This window comes from Myxocyprinus asiaticus, chromosome 39, assembly GCF_019703515.2.
Source record: "Myxocyprinus asiaticus isolate MX2 ecotype Aquarium Trade chromosome 39, UBuf_Myxa_2, whole genome shotgun sequence".
Taxonomy (NCBI): domain Eukaryota; kingdom Metazoa; phylum Chordata; class Actinopteri; order Cypriniformes; family Catostomidae; genus Myxocyprinus; species Myxocyprinus asiaticus.
In genome coordinates, this window is record NC_059382.1 from 17,669,163 (window position 1) to 17,691,906 (window position 22,744).

A 22,744-nucleotide genomic window follows, 5' to 3' on the forward strand; every position below is an offset into this window, starting at 1 on the left:
TAAAACACTTGTGTCATGTTCTCTGAAATGTTATCTTGGTGTCCGGTTTGGTTTCATACATTTCTGAAAAAAGTAAAAATGTGTGATGTGGTGTAACCATCAATTAAAAGGTATTAGCTATTATAATACTTTTATTGCAACCTGAATACATGAGAGTATAAACAACTTAATTAACTTCCATTAATTTCCAAAAAGTTTTCAAACACATTTTTCAAGGTAAAAAAAAAGTATTTTTTTATAAATATTATGGATTTTTGAGTCAAGAATATCAATAAGTATTCTCAGGGTTCCACTACTATGACTTGAACAAAATGTGCCTTTTCATAAAAATTTCAAAATTAATATCAGATGTTTTCAAAACTTCATGCTCAGACTTGAGGGTCTAAAGGTGTCTGCTCTGTTTTATGGTCAACATAAATAACAAAATGGCTACCATGTTGGTTTCACCCAGTGACTTTGTGGACAAAAGCGTTTTTAAATATGAATTATATTTTAGAACACATTTTTTAAAAATGCACTTGTCACACCATAATTTCTTTTTTCAGGAATTTTAGCTTTTAATGAGACTTTGACATTTTTTTACTGTCTCTGGACACCACATGATATTTTTTACTTTAAGCCCCAGAAAAAAATATCAATATGACATTAAACTCAGAAATTGGACATTTCTCATCATTGCTTCTATTGCTCATCATAGAAGAGGTGTTTTCAAGTAAATGGTTTGTGTGAATTGCATTTTTTGAAAAGTCTGGTCAAAAATGAGCATCACTTCATTAACCCTTAGGACACATTGCCATAATATGCACCTTTTACCCTCTGTTATTGTATTTTATAATTAATTTTGTGAAAAGAATCCACGTTATGATCATGAAAAAGTTTTTTTTCTAGATCGCTCGTCCACTGTCACAGACACATTTTTTCTACTACAATAACCAAACAAGTAAAGGAAGTTTGGGCTGTTTCTATGAAAGATGCTTAAACAGTGGTGTAAAAAAGTTGTTCTACACACAAAAGCGTTTTATGGGTGAAACCCTGAAAATTGTTTGAATTTAAACCATGTACATGTTGTAAACTCGTCATAGCAATATCTTACTTTCTGTTCTCTTCTATTTAAAGAAAGACAAAATATTTTCTTGAACTGTTCTCTTGGCCATTTTTGAAAGTGCGTAAAACTTTGAAAACTTGCATTTGGGGATGTGCGAGACTAAATGGTTCTGATGCTGCTAGTCGACTCTGGAATTACTAGTTGGTTAATATTTCCCCCCATTTAACTGATCATCATTTTTACACATTTACATTTGGCTTTATATTTTTACAGAGGCTGCGCTTATTATATTGTCATATTAATGTTACATATTTTAAATAGAATTAATAATACAAATATTATTTAAAAAAGAGAGAATATCTGGAGCAGATACAGAGTTTAATTTCAACTCAGGCTGCGCGTGCTTCTTCCCTCTCTCACTCGTGACGCGTGCAGGAAAATGGCCTCTCGCTAGACAAGCAAACTCAGCAAAGTAGCTATGATATCCTTTCGGTGGTGGTGCGGGAATCAGATTTCCAAACGTTTGAAAGTCCCAAAGGATGTTTTAACATTTGAGTCTTCTTAACATCTGTGCATGCTTGTACGTTATTTTTCCACTGTGCAGGCTTTTTCAAGCACAGGATAGCAGCCTCAGGTGAGTCAAGTCCCGTCTTTCACCAGACCATGTCGACGTGTTAATTTTGCTCATCAAAACATTTATGCTTTTGAGTAAGTAGCCAAGAAAATGAGGTGCTGACTGCTTAACGTGTTAAACTATATTTTATTCTGTGTGCACGTCATGTTTAGGCACATTAGGTTTATTGTAGGCTACATCACAGGCCTATTTTTTTCTATCCTATGGCTACTTTTTTTTTTTTTTTTTTACATCATAACTGTTATTGGTTAACGTTCTTTACCGAACAGCTGTCATATTAGATCAATGGCTAATGTACGACTGCACGTTGTGAATTATGCACAACCTTTCAGAGCATTTTTTCTCTCTCATAGATTTGGCTTAGTCTGCCTGTTAATTATTTTCAACACCCCAGGCTGGGTTGCTCTATTGGTCCTGCACTATTCATTCCATTTTTTTCAATAAATATGCCTGTTAAATATTCACTAACATTGATTCAGTGAATGGTGTCATGTTCTATATTTAATGTACAATGGTCATAATGCAAGGCGAGCATGTCGCAGATAATACATGATTTTTCTGTGAAATTTAGCTTTGGATTTGGAATAGATTAAATATTTTAAATGGGTCGCATAAATAATTTTTTTTTTTTACTGTTTTCTGTCGGTTTCTTTTTAGACTGGCTGACTAGTTGTCTTCAAAATTTCTGTTTAAACGTCGTTCAGCACATCCCTACTTGCATTACCTTCAGTGACGTAAGTTTCATATAAACACTAGGAAGGACAAGTCAACCCATCGCTAAACTCCGACATCCCTATTTGCCAGTTTTTTTCAGAAAACCAGCGTCTTTTCGAAGTGGAGAGAGAGCTTGCATGCTCAAGGTTTCCAGATTGCGTGACTAAAGCATCACCCTGACAGAATATTTCCAAACTGTACAAGTGTCCAGATCTAATTGGGGGATTTCACCTATATAAATCTGTCAACCCCACACGTCGAAATCTAATTCTGACCGGCTAATCACTCTTATTTAAAATCTGTTATTTATCAAACGTAGAAAATTTAATATTTTACTTGTAAGATTGTTATATAAGTAATCCATGACAAAATTGATCTAAAAGGGATGGTAAGGGGGGATGGTGGTTTTACAAGGTGGATGCTTTTTGGTATTTCTTGCAACAAGGGGGATGGCATCCCCTCGCATCCTCCCTCAACTCGAGCCCTGGGTATCGCCCATCCCTACTGCCCTGCTTCTCATTCTGGAGCTGCACAGCTGCCGATGATTTTCTCCACACTCATGCTGTTTTACTTGCAATAATGCAGAGCCAACCCAAACAGACATGGAGAATAACGATGAGAATTTATTATCTTATTTTTATAGTTATTTATTACCAGTGTAGTCTAAGACCAGTAGCAGCTTGAATATCTGGTATTCAGTATGCCTTCCTTAAAGTTGTCAGAATGTTAATTAGAGCTCTGTAGAGTCGCCAACAAAGCATAAAGTCAGATCAAACATTTACACACTATTTAATTTGTATGAAGACTTTGATTTCAACAGATCTTGATCACGTTTCAGTGGCCATTGCTGATACCGGAAATGTTCCGTGAGGGCCATCCCCAGAAGCGAGAAACGCAGAAGTGTGAAAAAGGCCTATTGAAGTTGCGCTCTGCTCTATCCGTGTGCGCGCACATCAACAGGGCAGTGAGCTCGGGTGACAGGATAGCGTGGAGCTGCTCACAAGACCGATTAAATCGGGATTCCCTCAATATCATGGCGCATGCGACACGTTTGAATTCTGCATGAGAATTTTTGCTTTTAAAGCGCTTTGGAGCAATTCAGCCATGTCAAACGGCTAAAGAGCCCCAATATTCTGAACAGAGCTGACGAGGTAAAGAGAAAACACCTGCTCTGCAGCCACATCAATTACAAGACTTTTCACATCTTCACATCAACACCCTTACTAACATTTATCACAGTAAACGGTAACAGAACTTTTCAATACAACCGTGGAAGTTGTAGCTAAGAAAATACAGGGATAGCACATACTCTCCTGTCGTGGGTATTTTGGATTGAGAGACTTGATTGACTGTTGTAGAGATGACAAATTGTCACTGTAGTGTTTATCTCATTCCACAAGGCAATGAGCTGTCGTCAAACGATTGATGATCACTTGTATGTGATTGTATGACTATTATATATATATATATATATATATATATATATATATATATATATATATATATATATATATACACAATATGTATATATAAACATTTATTCAGCATATATATATATATATATATATATAAGCCTCAGTAATATGCATATGCAGTCAATTTAACTGAATGTATATATATATATATATTCTGTTTTAAGTGAAGTACCTTATTATACATCGGATCACTGGCTAAGAGAATTGAAAAAAGACTGTATCGTGATGAAACTGCCAATTTACACAGCTAGTCCTTACTATTTGAAATGCTCATAAATTGGCCAAATCGTGTTTTGCATTAAATCTACTGCTATCGACAGGTTTCTGTGAGGTTTAGGTTTAGTTTTAGGCTTTGGGTTTAACAAAATATAAATACTTCTGTACAAAAACCCTGGGATATATGAGATGTCCTCGCTAATAAAGTGAAACCAACATACTATATGGGTGTGTTTTGATGTCCATGGTAAAATGCATTAGCACTTAATGTATCAGCAGATACATGCTCCACGACAGCACATCCCTCCTCCTTCCCGGGCTTCGGCACCAATGTAACAAGGTTAAATGGGAAAGGAGCAGGCGGGATCCGGCTGAACAGCCAAAGTAATATTTCAATTAAACAAAAAGACACATAACACAAACATGCACATGGCAGATGCGTGTGGCTCTCTCTTTCTCGAACTGCCACGTCCCGCTGCATTTATCCCTCTTCTCGGCTGATTAGCCCGACTGGGGGCCGGGCATATGTAGTCACGGCCCGGACCCACCCTCCTCCTCGTCACAAACTATCCTCCTTACTGAGAAGACACAGATTCTCCAGAGATGTCTGAACATTTTGAAACAGTTCTCAACTCTCCTTCAGTTATCAATGATGAGGCCATCAACAAGATGCCCTAGGTTGCAGTCAATGACTCCATGGATGCTCCACCAGAAGAGGACAAAGTGAAGAAAGCCATCAACCAGCTGTCAAGTGGTAAAGCCCCAGGGTCAGATGCCATACCAGCAGAGGTGTACAAAGTCGGCGGTTCCATGCTGCTATGGAAACTCCCTGAGCTGTTTCAGTCCTTCAGGAAAAAAGGATCCATTCCATTGGAATTTAGAGAATCCATCATGCACCTCTATAAGAGGAAGGGGAATCGCCAGGTATGTGACAATCATCATGGAATCTCGCTGCTCTTGACAGCGGGGAAAATTCTTGCACAGGTTCAGCTGAACCGTTCAATCACTCACCTGGGGAAGGGCTTACTGCCAGAATCATAGTGCGGCTTCCCCAAGGGACATGGGATCATAGACATGATCCTCGCTGCATGCCAGTTACAGGAGAAGTGTCAAGAGCAGAATCGTGAACTACACAACTTTTGTGGACCTCACGAAAGTGTTTGAATCTTGTCAGTCGCCAGGACTTGTGGAGGATCATGTTGAAATTCGGCTGTCCAGACAGATTCATACTAATGGTTCGTCAATTTCATGACAGTATGATGGCGCGTGTCCTGGATGACGGTGAAACATCTGAGGCCTTCCCAGTCTCCAACGGTGTCAAGCAAGGGTGTGTTTTAGCACCCACTCTGTTCAACATGATATTCTCTGACTGATGCCTTTCAGCACTGCACTGAAGGAGTAGGCCTGAGGTACAGAACTGAAGGGAACCTATTCAATCTGAGGCAACAATGTGCCATCACCAAGGCGAAGGAAACTGTGCTGTGAGACTTTCTCTTTGCTGATGATTGTGCTCTGAATGCTAGTACAGAGCCAGAAATGCTAGTCAGTATGGACAAGTTTTCATCTGCATGCAACAACTTCAGTCTCACCATTAACATCAAGAAGACTGAGGTCATGCACCAGCCAGCTACCCACGCCCTGTACTCAGAACCATCCATTACTGTAAATGGACAGAGACTTCAGGCAGTGGACCACTTCATGTACCTGGGCAGTACCCTTTCCCGAGCAATGTCAATCAATGCTGAAGTAAACTGCAGAATTGCTAAAGCCAGCTTTACTGGGAATGTCGAGGGATCAGCCTACCAATGAAGCTGAAGGTCTCCTAAGTAGTGGTGCTTCCAACCCTGCTGTAAGCCTGCGAGACGTGGACTGTCCACCAGAGTCATGCATGACGGCTCAATCACTCAAATCAGATGGCAGGACAAAGTACCCAACACTGAAGTACTTACCAGAGCCAGTCTGTCTGTCTGTCTGTCTGTCTATCTATCTATCTATCTATCTATCTATCTATCTATCTATCACTCTTTCTGTCTTTTCTATCTATCTACCAGAATTGATTGACCACTCAGAACACAATATTAAGACCTGCAAAGGTGAAAACTTGGTTATTAGTTTTCAGCAAGGTTACAAACCATCTGTTCTGCCTCTCAAAAGATGATGACATGCTTCATGCCTCCCAAAAACTGTTCATCACCTCCACTGGCATGCTGTTAACAAGAAAAGGTAACAGCCCAAAATTCTGTCTATGAATAAACATACCATTACAATGGATCCATCATCACAGTAATTTTGTCTTGTCTCAGTAATCGCAACTGAAATGTACAGAGGTTTATTACTGTAATAGCATTGACACTATTAATAACATAAGCAATAAAGCAGATTCAGTGCACAGCACTCTGTCAGAGGGTATTGACCACACATGACCAGATTACCAATTATCTGTAGTTACAATGCTTAGTAGGCAGAATATTTTTTAAGCATTCTGGTAAGAGGTTTGTTTTAAACCCCAACAGTCAACATTGAACTTATGCAATTAATTCTCCCAAATTGCTAAACGCACAGACCCCAAACTTTTTTTTTTGTAGGTAATTTCAGTCTTAGTTTCTCTGTGTAGTTTTGTACATTTACATTTAGTCATTTAGCAGAAACTTTATACTTTTATGTACTTTATTCTTTATAAACTCTCAGAACTTTGTGTTGAAGTCATTGTGATATTTGAATACTGAATTTTAATTGGTCTTCTTGCTTACATCTATTTGCATACCTAATTGTGATTCATCTTTCATCTTGCATCTAATTAACCATTATAGCCATCATTACAGTTACACTGCAAAGATTATCTCTCATGCACAGCAAACAGAAAACAAGAAACATGCTGAGTGTCATGACAACATCAAAGCAGCTCTGATGCAGTATTTATATTTATAGGCAAAACCTAACACCACAGGTTCAGGGTGGTCATGTCACCACCGGATTTTACGGTTCCCTCACCTCCAAAATCCCAGTTTAACCCCTGTCAATGAACAAATACAGGGGAGAATCACTTACACCTATCTATTCTACTCCAAAACATCTCTACATGCATCAGCAAAAAATACAAACGTAAGCGATTTAGGGTGACTTTATACAGGCAGAGTGTTGTGATAGATTTCCAAACGTGTCTCTTTTATCTAGATCACAATAACAAAGAACTGCATCAAGGACACATTGTCTGTGCTTAGGTGCCTGTATCAGTACTGAAATACATCAATATGTAAATCAAGCCTGCAATCACATCTCTTCACTGCAACAGGCCGTGACCTCTGCAGTGGATCAGACAGAAATACATGACTGTGGATATAATGAGACATCTAGAAAAAACACTGTATGTGTTGGTAAAGCCGAGTGGCTGCTGACGGTGAGATTAACCGTGCCACATGGCTGGTCAGCTCTGGTGCGCATCCCCCGCAGACAGACAGTGGGTCCCCGGGCTATGTAATCATACACCCAGCGTGCTGTGACAGCTCTGAGAGCATAACAGACAGCACAGCTCTCCCATCATCACATCACTGAACTCATCTTTACTTTCTCTCCCTCCATCTTTCTTGTCAGTCTTCACTTACAATAACATCACTTAAAGTAAATGTCTTCAGTTGTGCATACACTAACTCTCCAGCTGTAAGCTGACATTTCATTACATTCAGTTAAATTGACTGCATATGCATATTACTGAGGCTTGTATATATATATATATATATATATATATATGCTGAATAAATGTTTATATATACATATTGTATATATATATATAAATTGGAATAATGTACATATTTTGCTTTTATGGAAAGAAATTGGTACTTTTATTCACCAAAGTGGCATTCAACTGATCACAATATATAGTCAGGACATTAATAATGTGAAAAATTACAATTACAATTTGAAACAAATGTTCAGAACTTCTTAAACTACTTCAAAGAGTTCTCATCAAAAAATCCTCCACGTGCAGCAATGACAGCTTTGCAGATCCTTGGAATTCTAGCTGTCAGTTTGTCCAGATACTCAGGTGACATTTCACCCCACACTTCCTGTAGCACTTGCCATAGATGTGGCTGTTTTGTCGGGTACTTCTCATGCACCTTACAGTCTAGCTGATCCCACAAAAGCTCAATGGGGTTAAGATCCATGTAACAGTATAAAAGATGGGCAAGGAGGCGGGAACCGGCTGAACAGTGAACAAACTTTAATGATATAAATTAACTTAAAAGAACATAAAACATAAGGACACAAACACACATGCAACGCGGCCGCATGCATCTCTCTCTCTCTCTCCAACTGGCGCCTCCGGCTGCCCCTTATCTCGCTCTCCCGCTGATCAGCTGATTCAGCGCCGGCCATGCTCCATCACGACCCGGCCACGCTCTCCTCGTCACAATCCATAACACTCTTTTCCAATTATCTGTTGTCCAATTTCTGTTTCTTTGCCCACTCTAACCTTTTCTTTTTGTTTTTCCGTTTCAAAAGTGGCTTTTTCTTTGCATTTCATCCCATAAGGCCTGCACCCCTGAGTCTTCTCTTTACTGTTGTACATGAAACTGGTGTTGAGCGGGTAGAATTCAATGAAGCTGTCAGCTGAGTACATGTGAGGTGTCTATTTCTCAAACTAGAGACTCTGATGTACTTATCCTCTTGTTTATTTGTACATCTGGCCTTCCACATCTCTCTCTGTCCTTGTTAGAGCCGGTTGTCCTTTGACTTTGAACACTGTAGTGTACACCTTTGTATGAAATCTTCAGTTTTTCGGCAATTTCAAGCATTGTATAGCCTTCATTCCTCAAAACAACGATTGACTGATGAGTTTGTAGAGAAAGTTGTTTCTTTTTTGACATTTTTGACCTAATATTGACCTTAAGACATGCCAGTCTATTGCATACTGTGGCAACTCAAAAATAAATACAAAGACAATGTTAAGCTTCATTTAACAAACCAAATAGCTTTCAACTGTGTTTGATATAATGGCAAGTGATTTTCTAGTACCAAATTAGCAATTTAGCATGATTACTCTTGAGTAATCACCTTATCCTTGGAGTGATGGCTGCTGGAAATGGTGCCTGTCTAGATTTGATCAAAAATGACTTTTTTCAATTTGTTTGTGATCAGTTGAATGCCACTTTGGTGAATTAAAGTACCAATTTCCTTCCGAAACAGCAAAATCTGAACATTATTCCAAACTTTTGGCTGCCAGTGTGTGTGTGTGTGTGTGTGTGTGTGTATATACACACACACACACACTGTATATTAGCAATAATGCAACCAGGAGCATACTTTGTCATGAAAACAAGCCCAGGTCATATTTCACTCCAAAATAAGAAATAAATAATATAACATAAAATGTATATATAATATATAATAAATATAATAATTACATATATATTTACTGTATTATATATATATATATATATATATATATATATATAAAATGCTATTTTTATAAAGCATTTGTTTTGCATAATTCTCATTACTGTACTATTTTACCTTTTAAGGGTTGTTTTTGTAATCCTCACTATGCTAAATAAATGTTCTCATAAGATTCACATTACAGTAAAACTATATATTTTTAAATCAGCTTAAATTAAAGCCAGTATATATACTATCTAATCTAAATAACAACATTATTTTATATTCAAATATTCAAATTATTAGAAGATGAGAATTTTTGCATTATGATAATGAGAATTGGGCGGGATGGACACAATGCAAACAATCCTAATGGTCCTATAAACAGGCTTCATATTTTTGATATATTTTTCATAATTTTTTTTAGCTTAATATAATTTCTTAGTTTGCAGAGGACACCACTGTCATCGGCCTCATCCGAAATGACGATGAGTCTGCACAGAAGGGAGGTTGAACAGCTGGCTGTCTGGTGCAGTCAAAACAACCTTGAGCTGAACATGCTCAAAACAGTGGAAATGATTGTGGACTTTAGGAGAAACACCCCAACACTGACCCCCCTCACCATTCTAAACAGTACTGTGGCAACAGTGGAGTCATTCAGGTTCCTGGGCACTACCATCTCAGAGGACCTGAAGTGGGAGACCCACATTGACTCCATTGTGAAAAAGGCCCAGCAGAGGTTGTACTTCCTTCGCCAGTTGAGGAAGTTCAACCTGCCACAGGCGCTGCTGATACAGTTCTACTCAGCAGTCATTGAGTCTGTCCTCTGCACTTCAATATCTGTCTGGTTTGGTTCAGCTACGAAATCAGATATCAGGAGACTACAAAGGACAGTTTGGACTGCTGAGAGGATTACTGGTTGCCCCCTGCCCTCCCTTCAAGAACTATACACTTCCAGAGTGAGGAAAAAGGCTGGAAAAATCACTCTAGACCCCACTCACCCTGCCCATTACCTTTTTGAACTGTTGCCTTCTGGCCGACACTTCAGAGCTCTGAGCAACAGAACCGTCAGGCACAGGAACAGTTTTTTCCCTCAGGCTATCCATCTCATGAACAGCTAAATTGCCCCATTGAGCAATAACTATGTGCAATACACAGTTTAGTCTTTTTTATATTTATCCAACGCATCCAGCCTCTTCTGCCATTACATTCCCTTGCACTGTATATAACCGATTTGTATTTAGATTTGCACTACGTATATGTGTGTATGTATATATATATATATGTATGTGTATATGTATGTGTGTATGTGATATATATATATATATATATATATATATATATATATATATATATATATATTCTGTCTATTGTGTATTCTTTATATACTTTCTTTTCTTTTCAATATTTATTTATTTTTTATTCAATTTTTAAATATTTTTTAAAAGTGTTGTTGCTGTTTTGTATTGTTGTGTACCGAAAGCTCCTGTCACCAAGACAAATTCCTTGTATGTGTAAGCATATTTGGCAATAAAGCTCATTCTGTTTCTGATTCTTCTTTCTTTCCTTTTATTTTGTGATGGATAACTAGAATGTGTTCTTGACAGGTTTTGTGAGATTCACCACACCACATTTGTTAGAGAAGAGATGATCAGCAGCACAGCAAAAAGAAAGCAATTGCCACAGCATTGCTTTGGTGGATGTCAGGTGTTTGTACAGCTCTGTATAGGAGCTGTGCTGGGTGTTATAGTGTGATATAGTGTCTGACTTGCTTCATTAAGTGCAGCAGCAACAGCAGTCTTGGAAGAGGGCTGACTGGCCTTTAGTGTGTGTGACTCATCCACGAGAACACCTCCATCTGCCTGTACCCTCATCTTTCTCTTCATCTCAGTTTCTCCCTCACTCATGCCTTAGCAACTTGGTTTTTATCCCCTTTTTTCTCCCAATTTGGAATGCCCAATTCCCAATGTGCTCTAAGTCCTCGTGGTCGCATAGTGATTCGCCTCAGTCCGGGTGGTGGAGGACGAATCCCAGTTGCCTCTGCATCTGAGACAGTCAACACGTGGCTTGTTGAGCGCGTTGCCATGGAGACATAGCGCTTGTGGAGGCTTCACGCCATCCACTGCGGCAACCACGCTCAATTAACCATGTGCCCCACCGAGAACGAACCATATTATAGTGACCATGAGGAGGTTACCCTATGTGACTCTACCCTCACTAGCAACCGGGCCAATTTGGTTGCTTAGGAGACCTGGCTGGAGTCACTCAGCACGCCCTGGGATTCGAACTAGCGAACTAGCGAACTCCAGGGGTGGTAGCCAGCGTATTTTACCACTGAGCTACACAGGCCCCGGTTTTTATCCTCTTTAATGCTCACTGCACTGGAATGGTATGATGTTGTGTGTCATTTTTCTGTGCCTTCCTGTCAGTGCTTTAAAACAACTTTCATAAAATCTTAATGTAATACAACATACCAGTGAAATAAACAGAAATGCATTAATAGAGCATACAGACACTTTGTGTGTGTGTGTGTGTGTCTGTGTATGGGATTAGATTTAAAGCAGGGGTGGGGAACCTTTTTTCCATTAAGGCCATTCGAGTATTTACGAAATTATTTGCGGGCCATACAATTGCTTGCCATTTCTGATTGTGGGTTGAAATTAACATACGCAGTCCGTTACGTGCTCACTAAACACTAACACTAAAATGTCTTTCTATTATACAATATTTTGTGTTGTTATCATTTTAAATTATTTTTAAACATTATTTAAAAATTATTATTATTATTATTTTTTTTTACAGTTAATTGAATCAAGGCCATTTTTTTGCTTTTCAAATTATTTCTCAAAAGGCCTTGCTGGCCGGATAAAATGGTCTTGCGGGCCTTATACAACCCTGAGGCCTGACGTTCCCCACCCCTGATTTAAAGGATAGTTCAACTAAAAAAATTAGAATTTGTTAATTAATTCATTATTATGTTTTTCCAAACCTGTTTCTTCCATGGAACAGAAAAGAAAATGCTAGGCAAAATTTTAGCATTCGCTTTCATTGAATAGGCTAAAGCTAACATTCCATTTTCTATACAATGAAAGGGAATGGTGACAGAGGATCTGGCTAACATTTCCTTTTGTGTTCCATGGGAGAAAGAAAGTCATATGGGTTAGGAATAACATGAGGGGGAGTACACAGATAAAGAATTTTCATTTACGGGTGGACTATCGCTTTAAAATGTCTGTGATTATCAAAACTGGGCACTATACCGTCTTTGGGCATTGAACATATTTGGCCAGGCTAATTATGAGGTCATGCGTAATGGGATCCACCAGGTTGCGGAAACTGGCATATCGGTACAGAACATCGTCCAGAGAGGTTGACTCCATTCCCAGATCCTGAGAAAAAGACACAATGCAAGGAGTTCATGAGAAATGGAACTGAAGACTCTACTTCAGAATGCAAGAAACAATATTTTCAGCAGATCACACATAACGCTTAAGTCTGACTCTTCAACATGTCATCTAAGAAGCTATTTGTTTGGAATAAATATTTTGTTACTGTTATCCATAGGTGCTATTTATGGGTGGGACGAGTGGGGCATTCCCTATAATTTTTTACCTTGGCCAATTTTGTCCCTACCACTTTTTTAAAAAGCTGTCATCAGATAAGTGACTAATGCAGAAGAAACATTGCCAGTTCTTAAGCAGGAGTTTCCATTTTGTTCATGTGTGTTGTAATAAGTGGTGATCTGGTGCTGGAATGTTTTATTTTGAATGTTATGATGAGTACTCGTTGTGGCTGTTATCTGCTCAGAACACTTTCTACTCTACTTGCTCCGATGTTCCACAGCTCGTGCTTTTTCTAGTGAAATCACAAAGCAAAATGCAAGCAAATGTGTCCCGAATCATGATATACTGTACATTCATTGATGTTCAGATGTAATTCTCGTTAATAAAATTAAAAAGTTATACTAGGGCAGATTACAACTTGGAACTCCGTGTACTAGAGGCAAAGACTTTATCATGATGCAAATTAGTCACCATGTGTAGCAAAATTTTGATCCATTTATGTATCCACAGACTACCAAAATCCTAGGACCAACAGTTACACATTATTATATATAAGAATAAAGTTATCAAATTAAATATGTGAAATATTTATTGGAGCACTTGAATTGGTCATCAAGAATGATTACGCTATTTATCAAAAAAATGTAGCCCTGACTTGTCAAAAATGTTACAATATAGCACTAGAGGCAGAACAGACATTTTTTTGTCAGCACTGAATAATAATAAAAAAAAATTAAAAAAAGAGGCCAGAGCCAACTAATCAGCACTGAAGAAACGGAAAATGGGTGGGTGCAAATGAAAGCAAATCATCATTAGTATGAGAAAGAGCACAGGTTTGTCTTTGTTAAGAGAAAACGGAAATATTTTCATGTCACTAAACATTAAACATAAAGTCCTGTATGTAAGTCAGTCCTAGGAGGTGACCAAGTTCCTACTTAGTACCGGTAATTAATTTTTCCCACACTACTCACCCCCTCCCTGGATAAAAAACTGGACCTAAGCTGCACACACTGAGAGCCAAAGTCTTTTGGTTCATCATTATGACTCTATGGAGCAGAATCTTGATTAATCAATTTCCATTTAATCAAACGCCCATCCATTTTCATGGTTTCCGGGCAACAAGGCACACTTGGTAACCGCTGGACAAGAGACGCTATCCTTTGACTCCCTTTGTTGCTCATTATGTGCTTTATCCCCCACTGCAAAATTTACATAAGGGAAAAGCATCCTTTTGGGAACAAAGCATACAGTGTGTTTCAAACCCACCTGTTCCATCATCATTGCCCAAAAATTAATTTAATAAAACCTATAGAGGATTAGAAATCCCCATCAGCTCAGCCACAAAAATAGAAATAAGGGCAAGACTGGCAGCATACACTGATCTGATCTTACTGATACTGCCACGATATAAAGTAGAGCTTCATGCTTATGCTTCGTGCTCATGATCCATTATCGCTACCCAAAGTAAACAGTTGGTATTTATGCAGTGCAGTGTTGCTGTTTCGCCAGCTTGTGCTGTGTCTGATCTCACAGGTTCACTGTAGCCGAGTGGCATCACAGTACTGTAAAAAAATAAATAAATAAATAAATAAAAAAATAAATAAAAAAATGGGCATCTGTCTCAACAGCACTGAATTCTGTGACAAACAAATTAATTCAAACTCTGTAAAGCTGGGAAATTATTTCTTGTTGATAACTCTTGGTGAGACACTCTTGGTGTCTCGTTTGGAAGGATGCGTCCTCCAGAGGTCGCATTTGTCGGCCGCATACGTCATCGAGGCTGTCTCGTTTCAGAAAAGCGAGTAGGACACTTCGAATGCGACCTTCTTTCATGGGAATTCGGAGGATGCATGAGGTGTATCCTTCATGGGCACTCACAACCCACAATTCTTTGCTTCCAACGGAAATGTCTGAAAAAAATGATGCCAATTTGCCTGTAAATATGAAGTAATGTTAATTCCCAAGTTGAAGTACCTCAGTAGATGGGTGCAGAGTATATATGTATAATTATGTTAATATAAAATTTAAATATTAGACTAAAAGTACACCTGCAAAATCTATTTTCTTTTCTCTTTACATCATAACTCTCCTAAAATGTACCTCATACATTCCCTTCCAGAGGGACTTTGTTCCCTTCTCACCCAAAGCGCTAGCGCTTGTTAAAGAGTGGCGTGCTGTCATAGCAACCATGTTACGTTCCTTTTCCGTTTGTCCTACAAAGGCCGTCTCGTTTAAACGAGACTTGTTTAAAGGAGGACACTCGGTATACTGCAGCCTTCAAAGGACACATTCTACCTAGCACGCAGCCTTCCAAACGAGACACAGTCTGTGTTTCAGATACTTCTATTCAAAATATAAGCACTGCATAAACTGTAACAGCAATGATGTGATGTTCTATATGTTTTGGCTGTTTTGTGCATTTCAACAGAAATTTGAACTCTCCCCAAAAAAACATCACCACCCTGAACTGTGATTGAAAATACTGGCCAGGGCTGTGCACAGACATTTTGAGAGGCAAACTGAGGAAAAATCCACCCCTTAAATAGTTACAGAGAATGATTTAGAAACTTTTCAAGGTCATATTGTTAATAATTAGGCTTCATGCTAATACTGCTAATGTTGTTGTTGCTGTTATAACTCATGTTCCATTCTAAGACTCCCATGTCATTGTTACTCCTCATCCTTATCAAACTCCAAACTACTGTATGACCCTTTACCATAAGTCACTAAAATCCCTTCATCAGTACACTACACTTTCGCTCACTCTCTGACCTTGAGCCTAGTGATTGTGCCTAATCTTAAATGGAAGATTTACACTTTTCACTTATTGTTATATAGAATAGTACTGTCTACATACAGTATTTATTATTATTCTAAATACAGTATATAGCTCTGTGACGAGGAGTAGGGCAGGGCTGGGCCGTAACTACGCACACCCGGCCCCCAGTCGGGCTTATCAGCCGAGGAGAGGGATAAATACAGCCAGATGTGGCAGTTCATGAAGACACAAACACAAATGCACACAAAGCAGCTGCGCGTGGCTCTCTCTCTCCCGAACTGCCACATCCGGCTGCATTTATCCCTCTCCCTCTGATTAGCCCTTCTCCTCATCACAAGCTCATGTAGAATAATGTTTATATCTCTACCTATTTTTTTTTATATCTGTATCCTAATATTAATATTAGTTTAACTTAATAATATGCTTCACTTTAAAACACAAAGTTATACATTACTTCCTCCCATGGCAAATGATTTTGAGGAAAAAATACCTTACTGGAGACAAAGTGTGAAAGATCTTTTGCCATATATTTTCATCAATATTCACCTGCTTGCTTGCTGGTGTTTTGAATCCAGCTTTGCAAAGAAACACTCCATTAAGCAGTCTCCCTCCACTCTTTCCAATTCTGTCTCAATCTTTGTGTGTGTGTGTGGGTTATTTAACATTATGTTGTTAAATTCCATGGTTATTTAAGTGTTATTATCACTGTCTTCACTGTTAATTTTATATATATATATAGGACTGACATAGGCTTTATATATTTATGTTTACTTTAATACACCGTAAATTGTAGAAGACCACTTTCTTCATATATTCAGTTAAGCAACTGTTGAAGGCCTCAATTTATCATTCTTTATCATTTATATTATAACTTTGATTTAGCTATGCAGCAATGGTAGTAATTGGACAACCTACATTTAAGTTTAAATAAAAATAAAAAAATAATAAAAAAAAAATATAAATTTTTAGGGACTTACATTAGCTCTGCGATCTGATTGTTCACCTTATGAACTAATGCATGTTTTTAACATATTTAGGCTTGCTCAAGTAATAGGTGGGTTTCCATCCAACTACACTGATCAAAAAAATTAAGGGAACACTTAAATCACACATCGGTGAATGAAATATATTGAAGATCAAAATCTTTACTGTACATTGTGTAATTCGTTGAGAACAAAATGACATAACAACGGTCAGTGGAAACCAAAATCACCAACCGACTGATGGCTGGATTCAAACTCACACTGAAAATCAAAGTAAACAATTGAAATCACAGGCTGTTCCAACTTGTGTGAATTTAATCACGGCAATTCATAATGTGACTCAGTAGTGTGTATGGCCCCCACGTGCCTGTATGCACTCCCGACAATGTCTGGGCATGCTCCTGATGAGACGGCGGATGGTGTCCTGGGGGATCTCCTCCCAGACCTGGATCAGGGCATCAGTGAGCTCCTGGACAGTCTGTGGCGCTACTTGGCGGCATCGGATGCACCGATACATAACGTCCCAAAGGTTCTCAATTGGATTCAGGTCTGGGGAATGTGAGGGCGAGTCAATGGCATCAAAGCCTTCATCATCCAGGAACTGCCAACACACTCTGGCCACGAGGCCGGGCATTGTCCTGCACCAGGAGGAACCCAGGGCACACTGCACCAGCGTAAGATCTGATGATGGGTCTGAGGATTTCATCCCGGTACCTAACAGCAGTCAGGGTACCGTTGGCTAGCACGTGGAGGTCTGTGCGACCCTCCAAGGATATGCCTCCCCAGACCATCATTGACTCACCGCAAAACCGGTCATGCTGGATGATGTTGCAGGCAGCATAACGTTCACCACGTCATCTCCAGACTCTTTTACGTCTGTCACATGTGCATCAGTGTGAACCTGCTCTCATCTGTGAAGAGAACAGGGCGCCAATGGCGGACCTGCCAATTCTGGTGTACAGTGAGCTGAACAGTGTTGGGCTGTGAGCACAGGTCCCACTTGAGGACGTCGAGCCCTCATGCCACCCTCATGGAGTCTGTTTCTGACAGTTTGGTCAGAAACTTGCACACCAGTAGCCCGCTGGAGGTCATTTTGTAGGGCTCTGGCAGTGCTCCTCCTGTTCCTCCTTGCACAAAGGAGCAGATACCGGTCCTGCTGCTGAGTTGATGCCCTTCTACGGCCCTGTCCAGCTCTCCTCGTGTAACGGCCTGTCTCTTGGTGTCTCCTCCGTGCTCTTGAGACTGTACTGGGAGACAAAGCAAACCTTCTTGCGACGGCACGTATGGATGTGCCATCCTGGAGGAGCTGGACTACCTGTGCAACCTGAATGGGCTGCAGGTACCACCTCATGGTACCAGTAGTGACAAGGACACTATCAAAACGCAAAACTAGAGAAGAATCGGTCAGGAAGGATAAGGAGAGAGCAATTGTCTGTGGCTACCACCTGCAAAACCATTCCCTTTTTGAGGGTTGTCTTGCTTTTGCCTCTCCAGTGCACCTGTTATAACATTCATTTGCAACAAAACAGGTGACACTGATTCACAATCGCTTAGGCTTCCTAACTGGACAGATTGATATCCCTGAAGTTTAACTGACTTTGTGTTATACTGTGATAATTACGTGTTCCCTTAATTTTTTTGAGCAGTGTATTTTTATGCACATTTTGAAATTGTGCATAAGAAATCCTGAATGGAAACGCTTGATATGCGAATAAACTTTCTAAATTCACTTAAAATGTAATGCGCTAGGAGGAGGTGGATTTTCTAGAGTTTTGCATTAGTTAAAATGTGCATTAAGGTGATGGAAACGGTTTATTCGCAAAACAATTACATGTTTTGACCATTCGCGCATGTGTCATGAGTGTGCGATAGCTTGAAGTGACTTGCCCACCGAAAGGTCTGACCTTGACACACAATTCTTTGAACATAGCGCTTGCCATTTGGAAGTGTTTAACTCACAGCTGGTCGATAAAGTGGGTCCTCACAATCCGCCAGAACAGTTTTGAGAGCGGTCGCTCCCAGGTATGCGGAGACTGGCGGTGTGTGGGCATCGCAGCTATTTCAGCCCACATTATATCAGATATTGCACTTATTTTGCGGTGTCTCGTGGATGCATTTAATAAAATAAGATACTTGCTCCAATCTTACAAATAAAACTGTCCCCAAAGCAGGGAGAGGTCATTCAGCTGCTCCCTCATGACGAGGCGGCTCCTTCATGATAATGCGCATTATGTAGCGGATGTAAACGTGCACCAATTCGTATTTTCGTATTTTTAAGTCAGATTTTTAAAAATGCGCTTAAAAAAGGACACATTTGTCATTGCTCAAGTGTCAAGCGCCCCTCCCCCGTCGCTCCTGATCTGCTGCCCTGCAAAACAAGAGATGCAACGCAACAGCCGAAGACAGACATTTAGCGCACGTTTACATTAACAAACAATAATAATAATAATAAAAATATGCATAGAGTGTTTTACTATTCATGATATATAAATCACTTGGATAAAAAGCATCTGCAAAATGAATATATGCAAATGATATTACTTTCTCCATAGGGGCACCTCAGCCCAGGAGTGTAAAGGGGCAGAGGCTTGAGCTGAGCCACTCCCCTGTGCATGTCCCTGGTTCTGGGCCAGTTCTGGCCTCTTCATTGTGATTTGGTTCCATTTTGCATGGGGTGGACTAATAAATAATAATAAAGAAAATTATATAAAGCATCTGAACGGATGCTCTGCAAATCAGTTCAGGGACTATGTACTTGCATTTGTTGTAGGCCTATACCACAGCACATCTGAGCATATGACAGAACAGAACAATGACATGGAGACAAAGTTGACAGGTAGGCTACAGATACCAACTTTAACTGTTTATATTAAATAATGCAATAGTTTGACTGAGAATTGGACAGCCAGGGTGATCATGCACTGATACTTGTACCTGCCGGAGAGTTTTCAGGATCTCTGTCGCCTCGTCGTGTTTCCCCTGCTTTGCCATCAGCATCATCTCTTGTATCATCCCGATGCGTCGCTGGTAAGGTGGAGGAGCCCCGCTGCTCCTCAGTTTATCCCCTGACTTCAACATTAACGAGGTGAGGATGTCGCCCCGCTCTTTCGTGGGTGTCCGTTTCCATCCTGCGCTCGGAGGACTCGCTCCAGCCTCCTGTCCCGCGGCCTTCGTCTGCTTCGCTCCCATATTTGGTTATAGAAGCTCAAAGAGCCTCCCGACTGGGCATACTTTCAAAATGCGTTCACATTAATAAGAACAGCAAACGGAGACAACTTTTTGAAGTCTTTTACGTTGCATATGAGATTACATTTGTGTTGACGCGTTATCGCTCCTGTAAAGTTTGCTTGTGACAAACTGTGTTTACGTTGTGGGCGTTCGGACCGTAAAGCTCTGCACAGCTAAAGGTATATAACAGATCGCAGGTGTCTCCTGACGTGTTTTAACAATTGACGTTCTTTTGAACTTGACACGGTGTCTGAAAACGCGGCGCTCCTGCGCGTGACTCTGACGCAAAGCAACGCTAAAGACGTTCTTCTAGTGCTTGTTTATATAGTAAAACAATGTAAAACAGCGCGAAAGGATGCGAAAGCGCGTTCAGGGCGAACGGCCCCTGAAAGTGTAATTTCGCGACAATTATGTGCTCACCTTACACCTGTCATCTCACAGCTGATACAGACAATAAACTTACATCTAGATGAATATGCATTTATGAAATAAATTAATAAACACTTGCACTGTGCGAAATTTTAGTAAACGTCTGAATTTGCTAACAAAATCTGTAACAAAGTGCTCACTCAATTTCCTGGAGAATTAGCGTCCAACATTTACATTTTACATCACTCGCGCCTGACGCATGTCACGCACATTGTTTAGCTTACTTTTAGAAACTATCGGTTCCGGATGCGTATTTAGTTGTATAATAAAATAATGTGTATATTATGTAAACTATGCAACAACTAGCATCCCAGCCCAATTAGGTCAAATCTCCATTACCCTATGTATCTATTTTTGTGGGAAAACTCCAGTAATCCTCAATCCCCTCAAGTAGGGAAGAGATCAGATGATGCCTGCGGCATGACCGCAAATTAGGAACAACAGTCCCGTAAACCTTCAAAAACTCTGACAGTCCCGTTCAACATAAAATTACAGCACGATCTTGCAGGAGCAGGTTGGGTTTTACGCCCGTATTTGTGTTTCAGTCGTTGACTGGCCGTGTTAAGAGAGTACAGTTCCTCAGCATTCTCTCTACATTCGCCATAAAGGTTTCTTGATGAGTTTAGTCGACGAGCAGTACTGCTGTGAACAAGGGCATGCAAATATTTCGTCCTCCGTGACTATTTTCCAACCCGCACAAGTCATCCCAATATTTCCATACACCGCAGCCCGTTGAAACATGAGTGTTCACTGCTGAAACGTGTCAAGTCGAATTAAATCCTCACGTTCCCTTTTAAGTCCTCTCCCCAGGTGTGTTCCGTCTGAGGGTTGGGTGTGTTCAGAAGAGGCCGGATGTTTTTATTTATTTATTTGACGGAGCACGAACGATTTCTGATGGAGCGGGTCTCGACACAGGCTCGGTGGGGAGGGGTGGAGCGGTCTGCAACATCCTCCGCTTGTGTTTCATGTGGGACTCGTTCAGTTCTGCACCACACATAATATGGACATTTCAACACTTATAAAGAAAATGAGACAGTTATTCACATATTCCGTCCATTTTAGACGCCAGACAGCATATGTGTCGTCACAGACTCTCCTAAAGTCTTATTTTTTCTTATCACTGACTTGTCCACTACGTTGTCAGTAGGCTAGTGTAGCCATTTCTTTGCTGACATCTGGTGTTTAACAAATGGTATGTCATGTTGGGGAAGCTGGACCTCAGCTGTTTTTGTGTTAATAGTGCAGCATTGGTTCTTGCTACTTAAATGTTTTATAAGATCCTAATTTGCGCTAAACAAAAAGCTAGACGCAGCGCCACGAATTGTACATAACGCGTGTCCCGAGACGCGTTTTTAAAGGGTTAGTTCACCCCAAAATGTAAATTTTCTCATCATTTACTCCCCCTCATGCCATCCCAGATATATGACTGAACACAAAGAACTTCAGAATATCTTAGCTCTGTAGGTCCATACAATGCAAGTGAATGGAGGCCAAAACTTTGAAGCATAAAAGTAATCCATGACCCCGTTTACACCTGGTATTAAGATGTGTCTTGAGTGATCTGATCACATGTGGTCAGGTAAGTCACATGGCTGTTTACACCTGGTTGCTTAAATGCATCCCCTGTGACCACTTGTGTTCGGATTTGGAGGGGGATCTCTGATTTCATGATGACATACATCAGTCAAAAAAGACTTTATAAGTAGTGTTATGAACATACTGACGGGGCCCCCCACACAGAGTTTTGTTTAGGGTCCCCAAAAGGCTAGCACCAGCACGGTTTCAGACACACTGAAGAAGATCCATCATGTTCTGGTGCTAGTGTATGTAGCTGTTTTTAGAAATGGTCATTTCCTTTTGAAGCCGCTCGTAACCGGCAAAGTTTAAACTTTTGTATTAGCACAGCGGTTGATTGACAGGTGAGGAGTGGTGCTTCACTGCTGTCCGGGACACACACAGGGCGGATTAGTGTTTACATCTAAAATCCGATGTGGTCACATGCATTTTTGACCATCTTTGTTAGTTGTTTTTGTGATCAGATCACAAATGTTTTAGACCCCGTTTAGACCTGTGTTTAGCACTGACCACTTTGATCACCCGAAATGAATCTTAATACCAGGTGTGAATAGGGTTCATAAGACTCTAGTGATTTCAATATCATGTCTTCTGAAGAAATCTCATCAGTTTTGGGTGGGAACAGAACAAAATATAACCCCTTTCTCTCTATAAATCTTGAAATCAGCAGTTTCCTTGGCGATCATGAGTTCAAGCTCGATTACACTTCCTAGCGCCATCTAGCGCTCTG

General features: G+C 40.0%; 1 protein-coding gene across 1 annotated transcript in view; it reads right to left on the bottom strand.

Moving 5' to 3' along the window:
• Positions 1-22,654, bottom strand: part of LOC127430276 (leucine-rich repeat-containing protein 75A-like) — a 44,485-nt gene extending 21,831 nt beyond the window's left edge. Inside the window, exons 1-2 of the mRNA XM_051679978.1 lie at positions 19,717-22,654; positions 12,718-12,846 (exon numbers count right to left, since the gene is read on the bottom strand). Of these exons, the coding sequence (XP_051535938.1) occupies positions 12,718-12,846; positions 19,717-19,971 (384 nt within the window). The 5' untranslated portion in view covers positions 19,972-22,654. The remainder of the gene's footprint in view (positions 1-12,717; positions 12,847-19,716) is intronic.
• Positions 22,655-22,744: the final 90 nt, after the last annotated feature.